This window comes from Syngnathus leptorhynchus, chromosome 5 (genome assembly GCF_054491065.1).
Source record: "Syngnathus leptorhynchus isolate UIUO chromosome 5, UIUO_Slep, whole genome shotgun sequence".
Taxonomy (NCBI): Eukaryota; Metazoa; Chordata; class Actinopteri; order Syngnathiformes; family Syngnathidae; genus Syngnathus; species Syngnathus leptorhynchus.
Genome location: NC_141199.1, coordinates 3,112,508 through 3,132,008, shown reverse-complemented (window position 1 = coordinate 3,132,008; position 19,501 = coordinate 3,112,508). Strand labels below are relative to the sequence as shown.

Below are 19,501 nucleotides of genomic sequence, written 5' to 3'. Positions count from 1 at the left end.
GCTCCATTTTGCTGCTCTTATTTGTCTATTTATTTATTTATTTATTTATTTAGTGTTTATTATTTGGGTTATTTGCTTATTACTTATTCGTTGCTCTTGTCTGTTCGTTTTTACTCTTTGTGCTATTTGATGTGAGTGTTGTGTACTGTCTAGTCACCGTGGGACGGTGGGAAACGTAATTTTGATCTCTTTGTGTGCCTGGCATGTGAAGGAATTGACAATAAAGCGGACTTTGACTTTTGACTTTTTTTGACTTTGACAAATTACTGTGAAACAACACACGCATTGCTGCAGTTAACACACACACACAGAAAAACAGAAAACACTGCACATCTTTTTGGATTGATGTTTTTCATTTTATATAAAAAAAGATGCATTTTCGATAAACCTATGGTAGTATCATGATAGTATCATTAGCAATATCTGTCTTAATCATACCTAAGGACAATTTAAAGTTAAAAAATGATCCAATGATCGTAACACACACATCTGGTTGTGGTGAAATTTGTCCTCTGCATTTAACCCATCCCCGTGTGATTTTCATCCATCCCCTGGGGGAGAGGGGAGCAGTAGCGGTGCCGCGCTCGGGAATCATTTGGTGATCTAACCCCCCCAATTCCAACCTTTGATGCTGAGTGCAAAGCAGGGAGGCAATGGGTCCCATTTTTATAGTCTTTGGTATGACCCGGCCGGGGTATGAACCCACAACCTTCCAGTCTCAGGGCAGACACTACCACTAGGCCACTGAGCTGTTTAGAGTGCTCAATGCATGCATCATGCATGTTTTTGGAATGTGGGAGGAAACCCCACGACCCAGAGAAAACCTACACACGTGAACGTCACACAGGAAAAACGGAGGCCAGAATCAAACCCACAATCCATGCACTGTGAAGCAGATGTGCTCACCAGTCGACCACCGTGCCGTCATTTTACTATGTTAATTAATATGATTCACTGACTTCATTGTTTACTTTTAACGGCTAATCTTTGTTCAGTGTATACTGTATCAGTGGATAAATTCAAGCAGTTAATTATTTGCCCCGCTTTGTGAATTTGGTCAATTTATGCGTCTTAATAAAAAACAACCAAAGAGGATCTTGACTCTTTAACAACTGGTAATCTAAAGGACATTACCTAATGATTTATTGAAACGTGACATTTAAAAACAGGTACATATGTTCTACTTTGTGAGAATAGTTTGAGGGAGGTTGTTTTTCTGTTACAGCATACCTGTGCCACAGTGAACAAAAAAGGCAGATGCCAGCGATGATATGATGAGTTTGGTATAATAATGGGCATAATTGTCACGGCAATTATGTGACTGTTAATTTCCTTTTTAGTAGATGAGCCAGCATCAGATGCAAGAATTACTGTGATACAATTCTATGTCTTATGTCCTTCATACAACATCAAGCAAATACAGCATAGACAATCTTCTATTTTTCTTCTTTGTTGTCCGTCATAGTTCCTTATTTACCGTCCTTTTGAAACAATTTCAAAAGTTAATTTCTCTATTTGACAGAATAATATTAAAGGTTCCAGTTAAATTAGAAAAACATACGCAATGTAAGACAATAAGAAACAGAGGAAGGCAAAGGGAACATTAGTGAGAAATGAAATATACAACGTGAAAACTGAAAGTGGTGAGTGATATTTTAGATGTTTGGCTGTGCAGTGGCGGATGAAGTAAAGCTGAAAAAACGAGAACACACAACTCCAAAGACATAAAACACACACGCATGAACATGCACATATGTTCTGCAATTTAGACCTAGTATTTCAGAGCGGTTCCTAATTATGTTTAGATGGCAATGTAAACATGCGCAGACGTCGTTCTGTCTCTTTCCATCATTCTATGTAGCTGTCAGCAGCACTTTTATTTTCTCACTGTACTTCAGCCCAAATCTGCTCCTGCTTAATTTTTTTCCTTTCATGCAGGCCACATTATTGCTCCACTCTGGCTCCACTTGTGGTTGTCTTCGTTCTTCTCTTTAAACCATCAAGGTCTGTTTCTCATCTAATTGTGCAATGACGGATGCAGGCTCATTGGCCAACTAACATAACTTGATGGCAACCAGAACAAATCTTGACTATGGCAACTTCAATATCTAGACTTAGATTCAAAATGCGCCATGTCTCGTTTGTCATACACGCTCGCGTACAGTGTGTCATGAGTTTGTTTATATTAATTCTAAGTGTATGATTTTTAAGATTACGAATGAAAACCTAGTGAGTAGGCAACTGCATTGAAAACTAAATGCTGAAAAATTCAACCGATTCATCAAAGTCTATCTCAGACCGAATTGTGTATTCACAATGGGGGACATTTTAGATTCAGGGCAGTCTGCCACGAACCAAGACATTTTTTGTGCATGACGTGTTCTTCTTTGTCTTTATTCTTTCACGTAATACTAAAATTTGGTGATGTAAACTGGTGGTCCCCAACCCCCGGCCCATGCAAGTCTGTGGATCATTTGGTACCGGGTCGCACAAGAAGGAATAAATACCTTGTGTTATTTATGTTTAATTTGATTGAGTATGGATTATTTTTAAATTCGAAAAATGGCCGGATTCTCTCCTAAATCGTGGTGACATGAACATAAAATAACATTACCACATTTTCCGGACTATAAATCGCAGTTTTTTTCATAGTTTGGACGGGGGTGCAATTTATAATCAGGAGTGACTTATATGTGAAATTGTTAACACTGTATTACTTGATCATTAACACATTACTTACTTACTAGTCATTTATCACTTCACGTTATTTTCACTTTAAATCGCATAAGGGCGCTCTTGGCCTGTGGAATAATTGGAACTGCGACTGACTATGAGTCTGACATCCACTGACTTCCACCATCCACTGACTTCCGGAGTCAGCGGAGTTTATAAGTGAAATAGAGGATTTTGATGGATTTAATGATTCGGATGGACACGGATGGTTGGATAAACTTGTTATTTATGTTATTGTTATTTGATATATAGTTATATAGTCCTGTGGAATAATTGGAACCACAACTGACAATGAGTCCGACGTCAGCGGCGCATGTACTTCCAGAATCAGCAGTGGCGTTTTTTTTAAGTGACACAGAGGATGAAGTTTTCGATGGATTTAATGTTTTGGAGTGACACGGATGGTTCAATACAATTGTTATTTATGTTATAGTTATTTGATATATAGTTGATATATAGTTAGATAGGCCTGGGGAATAATTGGAACCACAACTGACGATGACTCCGACATCAGCACCGCATGTACTTCTGGAGTCAGCAGCGGCATTGTACATAAGTGACACAAAGGACTAAGATTTTGATGAAATCAATGATTTGAAGTGACATGGATGATTTGATAAATAAATATTTATGGTATAGTTATTTGAATAACTGTTCATGTTATATCAGGCACGTTCTCAGTTCCTCGTTTGTGTTTATGTAACGTTAGCATCCCGTATTGTTTGGCCTGTTGTTGCCTATTTATGTCTGTTCTTGGTGTTGGATTTTGCCGAATAAAGTTCCCCGAAAAATGCGACTTGTACTCTGGTGCGACATATGTTTTTTCTTTCTTTTATGGCCTGTGCGACTTGTACTCCAGAGGGATTAAAGTCCGGAAAATGCGGTAGTTATTATCGCCACAGTGTTTGAACACAAACAGCGACATAGACAGACAGCAGTTCAGTCGAACTGCATAGCCTGTCAGAATAGACAGCCGTGTGATTATGCAATCCTCAGCGGAGGCAAGGCAGGAAGTTGCCTGCTCCGAGCGACTCGTCTTCGGTTTTAACATAACTATAAAAATTCTGCGATTTTGGTTCAAAATGATACAAAACTACTCAAATTAAAAGGAAAATGACTTTATAATAAAAACAATTGAATTTGTTTTTCCCCTTTTCATGATGGCAGAGAATGCATGGCCTCCCTTGCCTTCTCTCACCGCACGCCCCTGGCCAGACCTCTCTATTGCGACCGCCCGCTATCCATCAAACCAAAGCAGAAGATGCAGCGGCGTATATCACGTCAATTACAGATAAATAACCCATGGAGGTCACCTTGTCGAAATGTAAATGTTAGACTTAAAAAGATACAGGGCAATGGACTTCCAGCAAGGAGGGCGACCCTTCAGCTAAGTGTGGCCGCTTGAAGCACTTCATTTTTGGATAGGTGGGGGAGGAAGTCCCATATACATGAACTTCAGGGGAAATGTAAGTTTAATGAACCCTTACATATTTCAATGCAAAATATAACAGCCTATGAACAATTCAGCTTACAAAGAGCTTCTCCGAATGCATTGTGTTTGCGTATCTTGGTGACTTAAGTAAGAAAACAGATACGACAGAAACAACACTTTAGCTGGTGATTATCAATTTTAACATTTCAAGACTGGCAGAGGCTGGGATATGATAGTTTTTGCTTTTACGGTTTGGGAAATCGAAACCACAGCAAGACGGCATATTTCTTTGTAAAAGTAGCAGTTTACTGCTGCCTTCACTTCATTTGCATCCCGCTAACACTATGACGTCATCATGACGTCTGCCACAAAGTGCTCCAAACAGCTGAGCAACTTCAGTTCAGACCATGAAACAAGAAGGAGCCTCGTGAATATTTGACAAATAAAAGATTATGGTTAATTACCATGATTTACAGGTAAGTACAATCGGGAAGTATAATCCACTCGTTCCATTTCCTCTTCTTCTGGCTCAGCTGTGTCATTTAAAGTATGACTGTCATGTAGACTGGCTGAATGGGGATGTGTTTGATCAAACACAAATGATGGACAGGAGGGAGAGGGCATAGGGAAACCTATAAAAAGAAAAGGTCCATGAAATGGAAATGTTGAGTTTATGAAACAAAGACATGAGTTACAATAATAACAAAAAATGCAAATGATGGTGTGACTGTAACCAATATAGGGATTAAAAATAGACGGAGGCAAATGGAAAATCAGCATATACATTTGTTTTTCAACATAGTGATGAGAAGGATGGATTTAAATGGTGTACACCATGATAGTGATATGAGTACCATAAAACTGGCACATTGACTGTAGGGTTTATAAACTGACATTATAGAGAATGGCAACACTAGACTCAACTCATGCAACATGCCATATACACAGATGATATGTCGCCATGTGGTTGTCATGTGGCTGTGTTTTTGTTACGTGAGCAGTTGTACAGTGAATGTGGTCTTTCTAGATGTCAGTATCAAGCAAATTACATCCACATATTGTTAACATCTTTTAGAGCAGGCATGTTCAAATTCCAGCCCGCGGGCCAAATCCGGCCCCCAGTCAGATTTCATACGGCCTGCAGCTTCGGTCTTATAATGTATTTATGGCCCGCCTGCACTGTCAAATTGAATAAAAAAATCATGAAACTTGAAACTATAATTCCTCCTATTACAAAAAGGTGGAAGCACCACCCCTCTCTGCTAATTTCTGCCATGGCGACTGCAAAGAAAAGGAGGAAAATTGACATTGAGGGCCGTTGCTTTCAAGAGAAATGGGAATTACAATACTTAACTGAAAATCAAGGCAATTGTGTTTGTCTAATTTGTAAAGAGACTGTTGTCTTGTTTAAGGATTTCAACTTAAAGAGACACTATCAGACTAAACATGCTAACACATATGACGAGCTAACAGGGAGTGACCGCGCTAATAAAGTGAAGCAGCTCCAAGCTGAATTGGCATCACAACAGTGATTCTTCACGTGGGGCTGCGAGTCAAAAGTAAATATTACTAAAGCAAGCTACGAAGTGGCCATGATAATACTGTTGATGTTATGAACCTGTAACAGGGAGTGACCGCGCTGATAAAGTGAAGCAGCTCCGAGCTGAACTGGCATCACAACAACAATTCTTCACGGGGGTTGCGAATCAAAAGTAAATATTAATAAAGCAACCTACGAAGTGGCCATGTTAATACTGTTGATGTTATGAACCTGTAAGACATGACACAAACTACTACTTTCTGAAAGATATTGTAAATGACAAGAGCAAAATTCACTTGTTCTAAGATTTATTAATAACAGACAGATTTGCATTACTTATAACTCCTGTTTAAAATGTTCATGAGGCAAATATAATTCTAAACTCATGTAAATTTAAGGTATTTCATACAGTTTGTTCGATGTTATCTGACATTCAGATTTGAATGAAAGGCAGAATTTGTGTTTTTAGACTTGTCCACATCTGCCTGAGTGGCTTATATTTGGTTATTGTGACAATGAAATTTGTTATATAACTGTGTATTTGCATGAAATCTTTGTAGTTAAAAAATGTCAGAAAAAACTATTGGCCCCCGGGCCCCTTCACTTTTTTAAATCTGGGCCTCCTTGCAAAAGGTTTGGACACCCGTGGCCTGTGGCAAGGCATTCAGACCATCACGGACTACAAGCCCGCGCCACAGAGCTGTGAGGGCGACGTTCCTCTGCTCAACGAACTGAACTGCTTCTTTGCTCGCTTCGACGCTCAGAACAGCACTTCCCTGCTGAAGACCCCTCCTCCTCCGAACGAGCAGCCCCTGTGCCTCTCTGCCGTTAGCGTGAGGAGGACGCTTGCCGCTATCAACACCTGTAAGGCGGCGGGCCCGGACAACATCCCGGGTCGAGGACTGAGCTGAGGAGCTGATGGATGTCTTCACGGACATTTTTAACATTTCCCTGCAGCAGGCCATCGTTCCATCATGTTTCAAGGCTGCCACCATCATACCTGTGCCAAAAAATCCTGCTCCTTCCTGCTTTAATGACTACCGCCCTGTGGCACTGACACCCATCGTCATGAAGTGCTTTGAGCGGCTTGTCATGGCGCACGTAAGATCTGTTCTTCCCCCCACCATAGACCCCTTCCAGTTTGCGTACCGAGCCAATCGGTTCTCTAAGGATGCCATCTGCTCTGCCTTCCCTTACTCACCTTGAGAACAGAGATTGTGAGATTGCTGTTTGTGGACTTCAGTTCTGCGTTCAACACCATTGTTCCACAGCGTCTCATCTGCAAACTAGACAAGCTGGGCCTCAGTACCTACCTTTGCAACTGGCAACTGGACTTCCTCTGTCAGACAATGTCTCCAGCAGCATCACGCTGAGCACGGGGGCCCCTCAAGGCTCCGTGCTCAGTCCGCTGCTCTTCACCCTTCTGACGCATGACTGCACTGTAACCTAAAGCAGCAACAGCGTGCTGAAATATGCCGTCGACACGACTGTGGTGGGTCTCATCACCGGGGGCGACGAGACTCAATACAGGTCGGAGGTAGACCTACTGGCCACGTGGTGCAGGGACAACAACCTCCTGCTGAACGTCAGCAAGACCGAGAAGATTGACTTCCGGAAGGGTCACACCCAACACCTGCCGCTGACCATCGATAGTGCTGTGGTGGAGAGAGTGAGCAGCACCTGATTCCTGAGGGTGCACATCAGTGAGAACCTCTCCTGGACCACCAACGCTGCGTTGCTGGCGAAGAAAGCTCAGCGCCGCCTGTACTTTCTGCAGAAACTCAGGCGAGCAAGTGCTCCTCCTGCCGTCATGACCAAATTCTACCGTGGCACCATTGAGAGCGTCCTCTCCAGTTGTATCGCTGTGTGCACTGAAAACAACATGAAGGACCTGCAGCGCATAGTGAACACAACTGGTAGGATTATTGGTGCTTCACTCCCCTCCCTGAAGGACGTTTACACCTCCCATCTCACCCGCAAGGGGACCACAATGGTGTGTGATGTGAGTCACCCCCCTCACACTTTGTTTGATTTGCTGCCCTCTGGGAAAAGGTACAAAAGCCTGCGCTCCCGCACCACCAGACACACCAACAGCATCATACTCCAGGCTGTTAGGATCCTTAACTCTCTCCCCCCTCCACCCTCGGCTGCGTAACGTCCTGGCCTTTTGGGCCATGTTAGCTGCCTTGCACTACTCTTGCGCAATATTCTGACTGTCTGCTGTATGCACACTTGCTCCATTTTTTGCTCCTCTTATTTATTTATTTATTTATTTATTTATTTATTTATTTATTTATTTATTTATTTATTATTCATTGCTCTAATTTATTCATTGTATGTGCATTCTTGTTTTTACTTTTTTGTGTTGTTACTTGAATGTCTTGTTTGTCCGTGATGTAATATGTCTTGTCACCGTGGGACAGTTGGAAACAAAATTTCGATCTCTTTGTGTGTCTTGGCATGTGAAGAAATTCACAAGCAGACTTTGACTTTGACTTGACTTTGACTTTAAAGTCTGTAAATGACTCAATAGGATAGTGTGTGCTGTTTATCATCTTCTAAAGCACAGGTGTCAATTAATCAGGCTCCTGCAGAACGTGAGGATGAACTGATCATTTAAATCAGGTGTGTTTAACAAGGGAAACTTGGAAAACATATAGGAATGCGGCCCCCAAGGACTGAACTTTGAGACCCCTGGTCTAGATGATATGGACTGGTTTTATGAAGTCTACTGGACATGTTCTAATAAAAACAATCGAATAACGATCCATGTATTTTAGCCTGGATCGGACTTGATACCGATTCAGTGGATCAGATCAGACCATGGAATTGGGGGGTTAGATCACCAAAAATGATTCCCGAGCGCGGCACCGCTGCTGCTCACTGCTCCCCTCTCCCCCAGGGGATGGATCAAAAATCACATGGGGATGGGTTAAATGCAGAGGACAGAGCCCTTTGAGACTGCTTGTGATTTAGGGCTATATAAAAACTTGACTTGACTTGACTTGACCATCCCTAATCATATGTGCTCTCATTCTCAAGCACATTTTTTTACATGCTTGTGCTTGAGTACTGTATTTTCTGCGCCACAAGATGTTTCCGGGTTAAAAGGCACAGACTCCATTGCGGGGGCTTTTTTGTACTTAATCCACACATAGGGCACACCGCATTATCGGACGCATGCATGCCATGACTCATTGTAAATTCTGTGATTGGTTCACCGCCCCGGTGTACATATTTTACATAAAATGTAATGTCCACTGATTGGTTCATCGGGTCTACAATATTACATATTACGTCTAAATACTACGTCCCTGTTACGTATTCTCCCGTCCAGGCTTCTAAAACACTCACTGCGTGTAAATTGTGAATAAAGATAAAAATAACAAAAACGTTTGTCTCATTCACAGCTGAGGCTAGCTTCAAATCATGGAACTATTTTTTCTGAGATTTATGAATGTCATTTACTCTCATTACGCCCATGAAAACTAACAAGTGTACTTTAAATCTAAAAGTACTGTACCCATATTCTGTGGATGTGTATAATCAGCGAGTCGTTACAGTTCGACCACTACTCCTGGCAGCAACAGCTATATATTGAGTGCGCTATTTTTATGCCAGAAACAATTGTAGAAAAAAACTACTAAATTTATAAATTTGCTGAACAAGACCATTTCCCCAGCACTGAGATGACGATATACCTGTTTTTACGCCGAACGCAAACTATTTTCTCTAAGTAAGTTGTCAAAGGAAACGCCAAAATGCTTGCAGATGGGCGCATCATGGCCCCAAACACCTTAGACTAGACTTGCGCTAGCATGGAAATTGAGTTACATTCATTTCATGGCCAGCCAAGGGCACAGTGTACCATAAATGGCCCTGAAGGAGAGCATGTTTTCTTTGTTTCGTTTTTTAACGGAACTCAATAAAATTAAATACAGTGATCCCTCGCCACTTCACCTTTTGCAAATGCACTACTTTGCGGCTTCATAAGTGACGGGAGAATTAGTCAAAACTCAGTCAAAGTCATATATGCTGATAGCGCAAGGCGTGCCTATGACCAATGTGTGTCAATGCGAACATGCTCGGGAAGCGCGGCAACCAGCCTGTCACAAACAGGGCAGGACAACAATGTGCAACACGGACTGTTTATTTAGGAATGCGAAAAGGGGAAAATGGAGGCTCGTAACCAGCAGAGAGGGTGCACGAGGCAACTGACGAGCCAGTCAACAAGCTCGCCTCGTGAGTCACTTTTACACAGTGGATCAGGCAAATGGGAATCAGCTGGTAAGCGTGGATGTGTCAAGGCAGACAACCAGCCAGGTGTACCACAAACGGGAATCAGGTGGCAGGCATGCGTGTGTCAAAGCAGACAAAACGATAATGACTGACCAACGAACAGTGTTTATACACAAGCCCTAATCAGAGGGTAACACTAGACAGGTGGTGGCGATCAGCGCCGATTAGCACCCAGCCGGCCAGCAGGGAGAGAGCGGACGTGACACAGCAGTGCACAAAGGAAAAATGCACCACCATGCAGAAAGAGTTGGGACAATGCAAATGAGTGCTCATAGTGCAGGGCATGCCTCAGAGCAATGTGCTTCACTGAGGACAAGTGCAGGGTGCGTGGGACATGTCTCTGAGCAATGTGCGTCACTGCGGACGTCATTGAGTTCAAGCGCAGGAGGCGGCAGCCGGCCACATGTGAGGAAAGAACCACCACCCAGTCCAGAAAGAGTCCGGACCCGTGACAATATCACGTGTTTGTTCTTACATTTACTGTAAAGGTACAACACATGCACAGATCAGTATGAGAATGGTTAAGGGAATAGGAAAGGTTTATGTAGCTTAAAGGTATTGGGATCTGCAATATCATGTTTCACCTTCATGCAGCGTTGGACTTACTATACAGCCTCTGGGGTGCGCGAGGGGAAAGTAGCGGGCCATAAGATTTGATAGTGAATGCCCACACATTTTAGATTTTCTCAAGCCAGACTGCATACCTGGCAAAAGCAAATAACAGGCTTAAGTGGACGGAAAAATATGTGGAGCCAGAAACGCACATAGCAACTCTTATGAGGAGAGAGTGAGAGAGTGAGAGAGAGAGAGAGAGAGAGAGAGAGAGAGAGAGAGAGAGAGAGAGAGAGAGAGAGAGAGAGAGAGAGAGAGAGACGGAGAGAGAGAGAGACGGAGAGAGAGAGAGAGAGAGAGAGAGACGGAGAGAGAGAGAGAGAGAGACGGAGAGAGAGAGAGAGAGAGAGAGAGAGAGAGAGAGAGAGAGAGACCAAGAGTGAGAGACCAAGAGTGAGGGAGACAGAGCCAGAGTCCAAACAGTGATTTGGGCGTCCCAATTCAGAACAGCTAATAAATATCTGATGTATCCTGTACCCAAGTTTTTTTGTGAAAGTTGAAATAAAATTATATTATGTGTAAAAAAAAATTCTTCACAGAACAGCAGCCTGAAAAATCAATTATAATGTACTAAGCCCTACAAAATGTACCGTATTTTCCAAACTATAAGCCGCACGAAAAACCTCAAATTTTCTCAAATCCGTCAGTGCACCTTATAGTCCGGTGTGCCTTATATATGGACCAAATTCCTGAATCTAAACTGGCCTGAAGCATTGTGTCATGAAATCAATCATAAGCGGCCCGCTACAAACTATGAATCATTAATCAAAAAGACTATGAATCATTATTTTGTGATTATAAAGTAATTTGTTGTATGTGAAGTTGAAGTAAAAAAGATAAAATGGAGAATGATTTGATTTGGATTAAAAATCTGACATGATGCATTAATGGTGCACCTTATAGTCTGGTGCGCCTTATATAAGGACAAAGTTTTAAAATGGGCCATTCATTGACATTCATTGAAGATGCGCCTTATAGTCCGGTGTGACTTGTAGTCCAGAAAATACGGTACTTAAAACCAGGCAAACAGTGTCAGACACAGTCCTCTGCTTCCTTGTTGTCTTATTTTTCTTTTTCAACTATTGATTTTTTTTTTTACATTCGTTCTCTGTTTATACTTGGTATCAGTACTCCCCCATCTTTATTTATCACCAAGAATTTGGTAAAACCTAAACCGTTTTATGTGTGGGGAGTAAGGAGGCAATATACATGTACATACAATTTACTAAAATAACTTTCAAAGCAAAGATTGACTGTCAAATGACTAGGTACCTAATAGCTACTCTACAATCTACATAATGCCCGAGGGAATAAGGTAATGCTGCATTCACATGGAAAGGCTCATGTCAGCCATACACAACTAGAAATACACTGCACTACATACAGAAAATAAATAGTTGAGTGAAATAGAAATTGAGCTGCACGGCAGGGGACTGTGTTGGAGAAAAAATATTTTATGTTTTTCATACCACCAAAAAATGCCTGCACACCTACAATCACACTTTTTGTGTTAGACTAAGTTCTCAAAACATTGTGCCTGGAGGGTTGGAGATGAAGAAGAGACAGTTGAGTGAACAGGAGCCAGGAAACCGTAATGAGATGAGGGATAAAGGAAAAGGGCAGGACAATGGGCAGGGAAGCGCAAACCCAGAGGAGAGTAGTGGAGAGCAGGGGTTACAAGGCTTCTTCATAAGAAACCACATTCTGGAGAGACTCTGGGAAAATGACAAGCCATCTCACAATCTTGTTAAAATGAGAATGAAATATGACAAATACTAACATCTTCAATGCAATATCGTTGGAATGGAACTGTATAAAAAATAAAGACAAAACTAATTCTTTAGTTCACCTCAATCATTAATCTGGATAGCATTTTGTGACGGGTTTACACTGTAAATAACTAATTATGGGAGGCTGATTGACACCAGTCAATTTGTGGAGAATTTGGAGTCCCAAACAGTCCCAAGGTGTGATTGTGAGGGTGGATGGTTGTTTGTCTATAGTACGTGCCCTGCGATTGGCTGGCGACCAGTTCAGGGTCCGCCCGTAACCTTTGTTAGGATAAGCGGTTTGGAAGATGAATGAACGAACAGATGTTATTATAATGTGACTTGATGAATCCCTTCGATACATAAATTTACAGATTTGCCCATTCATTGTTTCACGGATTAAAACTGGTATTTGTAGAGGGTCCCCCAAAGGTAAATTTTCCTTCCACTTCCTTGAGATATTAAATTATTGAAGTATATGGTCAATAACGTTTCACTAATCCCACTTTGTTGTCTTCTCTTGGGTGACAAAGGACCATCACCGGAACAAGCTCAAAAAGTCAGCTCTGAGAGTTTTACTTTCCAGTTGAATAGTCTAGGAGCCAAATTCACTGAAAGATTGATTGGCTTTTGAATGGTACTAACTGGTAAAAATAGAGCACACAGATAGCATCGAATTCATAACGCGCATGCAGATGATGGTGAAATGCTCATGGTGATGAAGATGGTGAAATGTTTCACTAACGGCAATACCAAGAAGAATGTGTCTGTGTGCACATACATATTTAAATTAGGTAATATGCATATACATATTTGGCGGAGAGGTCCTCCACCTCTGTGTAAATGCCCCTCATTTATATACAACATCTAATTCACAAACACCAGCGCTAATACTGGTATATATGTGAAGCAAATAACGTGTATGGAAAGCTGGTTTAAAATTGGCACTCCTCTGTGGAAGCCTGTTCATAGCACGGGGGAAAGCATCATCATGTCAGGCACAGCGGCTCCATCCTACACACAGATCACACACTAAGTCTCATGCCTCATGGGAGGGCACATTTTGCTCGAAGGGACACAATGCGACCTGCCACGTCTGGCCAACACGAGAGAAAGCTAAAACATGTTCAAGAAATGTCCTGAATTACCCTACCCGTCAACAAAACACCAAGAACGATTTGCATTTGTACATCATGCTTGAAAGTTCCGATACACTTTTGACATGTCATTCAAATTTTCACACACACCACCCTACCCTTCCACAAAAATCCCGCTGGGGTCATGAAATACGACCATACGAAGGGGGGGCCAACATGAAAGCTTGCGTGGGGCCAGAATTTCAAGGACGCCTCTTTTGCCTGGTGTGTTCATGATAATTTAGGAAAAGCCATTGTATTTCTTGCCTGTTGTTCTGAGGAAAGGCTTGGCACCGGGAAGTTAGTGCAGTATCCTTTGTGAGAGATTAAAACGGAGCAAACCACAGTTAAAATGAAGTGCAATTAAAAGTGCAATTAAAAGTGCAAACAGCGGTTGCAATGCGAATTTGGCCGTGTGTGGAAATCCAATTCATAAAGAGTCAAAAATAGCAAGACTAAGGTGTTTTACATAAAACTCAAATGGCCAAGCATAAAAATTAAAATTGATATGTTGCAATAATTTGGTTGTATTTAGACAAGTGCATGTAAATGTGCTACATGAATTGAGAATTATCTGATCGTGTGAAATAATTTTTTGAGCACCTTCACAGCTTGCCCATTATTCATCCCTGCTTGGCTTAATTCTGGCTGACACACACTGATACATGCATGCTCACACACACATGCATGTGCGTGATGCGCACGCACAAATACACGCGCACGCACACGCGCACAAACACACACACGCACAAACACACAAGCACAAACACACACACACATAGAACATCTGTTTGCTGTGGCGTGCTGAGCTTACTTACTTACTTGGTTTTGGTCTGTCGCTCTACCCTTTTGTCTATAGTTTTAATCTCCGCCCTTGTTTTCTATGAGCTGTCAACTACACAGCTATGTCAGTCAGTAGTTTTCCCCCACCTCATAAATCCAGAATAAATAAACAAAGACTATTCTCAGTCTGAAAGTGTAAAAGTGTATACCCTCAAGCTATGGTCCCAAACACTTTAATATCATTCTAAACCAGGGGTCGGCAACCTGCGGCTCCGGAGCCGCATGCGGCTTTTCAGCCTCCTTATAGCGGCTCCCTTTGGCCTTGACAAAAAAACTAAACAAAAAAAGAAAAGTTTCAGAAGAAAATTGAGTGTTTAATTTATTTGCATTCACCGCCAATGACGCTGGCTTGCTTACCTGTATGCTTGATATGTGGTGAGAAAATATCGAACAACAAAAAATGTAACATTGAAAGACATTTATTTTCAAAACAAACACTTAGCATTCGTTGAAAAACACTCGACCGAGGCTCAGCGAAAGAGAGCAATTTCGGAACTGCTGCGAAAAGCTGAAGAGCGCAAACTATCTTTCAAGAAGTGGATCAGTTCTCCAATCAACTAGCACTGCTAGTTTTGTGGCAGCTCTGGAGATCGTAAAGAGGGGGAAGCTGTTCACAGATGGAGAGTATATGAAGGAGAAAATATCGTTCATGAAAATATCGGAGCATCTATTCTCCGACTTTAAAAACAAACGGGAAATTATTCAGAAAATTAGAGAAATGCCCCTTTCCGCAAAGACCGTCAGAGACAGGACCATTAAAATGGCAGAAAAAGTAAGCAAATTGTTGACATTCAAGATTCAAGATTGAAGAGTTTTTATTCGCCATGTGTGAGCGGGCCAAACGATATTATATAATATAATATTAATATTATATAATATCATTATATAGTATTATATTACCAATCGGGATAGCGATCAAGTAGGTACAGCCTATCTTTATAGCATAAGCGCTCCTATCCTATTAGATCAAACAGCCCTTACCGATCGCCATCTCTATAGTTGCACAATTGAATGCTGTTCTGAATTCTTCTTATGCCTTTAAATTAGTCATTGATTAAATCACTAGCGCTAAGGTTTACACGTGAGTCATTTAGCTTTGTACAGCCTTTGTACAGCCTTTATAACAGCCATTTAAAATATGACCAAAGAAATGGGGTCCATGACCAAACCACGTTAGACAGAAAGTCGCGTAGAACCTAAGTACGTAAAATCAAGGTTCAGCTGTTGGAAAGTCTAGCAGTCACTTACATGGCAACCACATGACTGGGACGCTTACCTTACTGTAAACAGGCTTTGTGTTGCTTTGTAATCAATCTTCAAAGTTAATTTCTACTTGTGTCAACTTCAAACACCTGCTGCAAATTAGAACCATCAGCAATGTATGCATGTTTGCTGTCTAATTTTGGGTTGATCTTGGCATAATGATTCAGATAAACTTGTCTTTTATTGGCACAATTATTAATATCTGACAAGCATATAGTTATGATGGTTCTATACATGGTTGTGTGACCTGCATGTAACAGTGCATGTCATAGAAATCTCTCTCTCTCTCTCTCTCTCTCTCTCTCTCTCTCTCTCTCTCTCTCTCTCTCTCTCTCTCTCTCTCTCTCTCTCTCTCTCTGGGGTCTGAGTGACTGCTCAACTTTTGCCCGAGGGCTGACAGTGACCTCCAAGTTGCGTCCTCTCTCACTGTGCAGTGATACACGGGCGTGTGTGGATCATGCGCTGACCTGACAAGAGCTCCACGTATGGCCCTGGACAATGTCTACCTTTCTTGTCATACCATTGCCAGTGAGAGTAGAATACAAAATGTTACTGCGATGGAAACATATTGACAAAGCAGTAGAAATCCAGCCATTGAGGTCATTAGAAGCACTGTGTTTAAGACACAGCATGTATGCACCCCTGAACTCATGACTCATGGTAAAACTGTTCACCACCAGTATCTGTGGAGGGCAACTGCAGACTGATTATTCAGTTATATTGGGAAGAAAATAAATAAATGAATAAATAAATTTGTAAAACTGTACACACACACACATATATATATATATATATATATATATATATATATATATATATATATATATATATATATATATATGACGGCTCGGTGGCGCGCTGGGTAGCAGCATTTTGGAGAGGTGAAGGGACAGCAGAGGTCAGATTTGACAGATGAGTCACGCCTTCATTCATTGATCAGCTAATAAAGACGCGTCACAACTACAGCAGTGACACTCTGATGAAGGCGGAAGTTCATGCCGAAACATGTCAGGTAATGCAACCTAAAATACCTTGTTTGTGATAAAAGAACCAAAAAGTGATTGACAAGGGAAACAAAATGAACTTAGTACAACTACTTTTTCTAGTCCTTGGAGGAAGTACTGGAGAGCGCTCCTTCTGGGGACTCCATCGTTCTGCTGGGTGACTTCAATGCTCATGTGGGCAATGACAGTGAGACCTAAAAGGCTGTGATTGGGAGGAGTGCCCCCCACCCCCACGATCAGAACCCAAGCGGTGTTCTATTATTGAACTTCTGTGCGCGACATGGACATAATAAACACCATGTTCAAGCAGAAGGGTGTCCATGTGTGCACTCTGCACCAGGGCACCCTAGGCCGCGGTTCGATGATTGACTTTGTAGTTATGTCATCGGATTTGCGGCCGCATGTTTTCGACACTTGGGTGAAGAGAGGGGTGGAGCTGTCAACTGATCACCACCTGGTGGTGGGTAGGCTCTGATGGTGGGGGAAGATGCCGGTCCAACCTGGCTGAACCAAACATAAGGTGAGGGTCTGCAGGGAACGTCTTGCAGAACCCCTTGTCAGAAAGAGCTTCAACTCCCACCTCTGGCAGAGCTTTTTCCATATCCCGGAGGAGGTGGGGGACATTGAGTCTGAGTGAACCATGTTCCGTGCCTCCATTGTTGAGGCAGCCGACCGGAGCTGTGGCCGTAAGGTGGTCGGCAACCCCGAAGCCGTCGGTTGACACCGGCGGTAAGGGATGTCGTCAAGCTGAAGAAGGAGTCCTATCGGGCCGTTCTGGCCTGTGCGACTCCAGAGGAAACCGACAGGTACTGAATGGCTAAAATGACTTCCGGACGGCTTAGAGTAAATTTTGGTCCACCACCCGGCGTCTCAGGAGGGGGAAGCAGTGTACCGTCAACACTGTTTACAGTGGAGATGGCTTGCTGCTGACCTTGACTCGGGACGTTGTGAGTCGGTGGGGAGAATACTTCTAAGACCTCAATTCCACCGACACGCCTTCCATTGTGGAAGCAGGGCCTGGAGGCTCTGAGGTGGACTCTCCAATCTCTGGCATCAAAGTCATCGAGGTAGTTAAAAAACTACTTGGGAGCAAGGCTGAGATCCGCCCGGAGTTTTTAAAGGCTCTCGATGTTGTGGTGCTGTCCTGACTGACACACCTCTACAACATTGCATGGACATCGGGGACGGTGCCTCTGGATTAGCAGACTGGGGTGGTCGTTCCCCTTTTTAAGAAGAGCTTTCTGCAGACGACATGGTCCTGTTGGCTTCTTCAGCTCTCACGGGAGTAGTTCGCAGCTGAGTGTGAAGAAGTCAGGATGAAGGTCAGCACCTGCAAATCTGAAACCATGATCCTCAGTCGGAAAAGGGAGGAATCCTCACTCCGGATCAGGGATGAGATCCTGCCCCAAGTGGAGGAGTTCTAGTGTCTTGGGGTCTTGTAAACAGATTATTTTGTTCAGACAATAAAAGTTTTTAGTTGTTACCTTGCTGACAGTGTCAACTGCTACTCCAGTCTTCTTCAGAGCCGTCATCTGACGTGCTGCTGACGTGTCATTTATCCATTGGCCGGCTCGGCAGATCTGTCAAAGTCCGCCGAGCCGGCCCCCCCGCCTTTAGAGAAGGGAATCCCAGGTGTGCGATAGGGTGTACACCCCCTCTTCCCTGTTGATGGTCCCGCTTGCTCGCTTCCTGATCTCTATGGCCTCCTTTATCCACTGCTTTAGTTTGTTTGCAGAGCGCCTTATTATGGATCAATTGATGAATTTGTTGATCCATACTTGTTTTACACAGCGCTCTGCCAAAATGTTTCAGTATGTTTCAGTACGATGAGTAAATTACAAGGTCGCATCGTTTCAGCAATATGGCAACCGTGGTCAGGGGCATCACCAAGCTCGCTTTTTTATTTAAAATGAAAAGGTTTATGACCATCAAAAATGAGTAGGGCTGCTGGACCAAGTAAGAAGCCAAACCATACCACTTTCATACGGAATGGGAGTTGGAGTTTTTTTTACCTCATTGACTGGGTTGACATTCCCTTTAGCACAGCTCCATCTAGTGGATGCATAACGCAACCCTAGTCAACCCCAGTTTGATGCAGTAGCTTCTATTCTATGTGGCTTTTAATTCGGTGTGCGACATATATGAAAACATTTCTAGAATGAAAAATTCAATGAAGGTGCATGTTATAATCCAGTGCGCCTTATAGAGCAGAAAATACTGTTTTTTGTTTTCTTTTACCTACAAAATTACACACAATGTAAAAGATAAGTGCTTGCTATTGTGTAAATGCCATAGACAGATATTCACAATACAGCTGAAGGTCTATTTTACGCACTTCAATTCTACGTGACTTTCTATCTAACGCAGTATGGTCATGGCGTGTTTGTGTGTGTGCATGTGTGTGTGTGCGTGTGTGTGTGTGTGTGTGTGTGTGTGTGTGTGTGTGTGTGTGTGTGTGTGTGTGTGTGTGTGTGTGTGTGTGCGCGCTAAACAGTGAGAGGGAAAAGGGGAAATGGACAAGCGCAAGAATATGGGTATGTGCAACAGAGCTGAACATATGGTCTGATATAGATCATTTGCAATTACCATCCATATTTCACTAACTTACAATTATCCCGATAGCCGCATGCGGCCGGGGACATGTGACACATGTCATTCAGTCTGTAGTCATTATCTTGGTGGATATTTACTATGTCCACATTCAATTCTAGCCCTCTGTGGTCTCTCTTTGATCACCACTTTACACTCTGACTAATGCAGTGTTATGTAAATGGGTAAAAGCTCAACTGAGCTTCTGGGTTTGTAAGCGGCGTTTGGTTTCACTTCAGACGCCTTCTCTGTTTGCCTTGACACCCTCATCAGCAAAATGT

General features: G+C 42.5%; 1 protein-coding gene across 3 annotated transcripts in view; it reads right to left on the bottom strand.

Moving 5' to 3' along the window:
* tenm3 (teneurin transmembrane protein 3) overlaps positions 1-19,501 on the bottom strand; it is a 329,857-nt gene that overhangs the window by 216,515 nt on the left and 93,841 nt on the right. For 2 of the 3 annotated variants that reach the window (XM_085911853.1, XM_085911849.1), the window contains one exon: positions 4,630-4,797. The exons of the other annotated variant lie outside the window; for it this stretch is intronic. In XM_085911853.1, the coding sequence (XP_085767979.1) occupies positions 4,630-4,797 (168 nt within the window). The remainder of the gene's footprint in view (positions 1-4,629; positions 4,798-19,501) is intronic. 3 annotated transcript variants of the gene reach the window in all.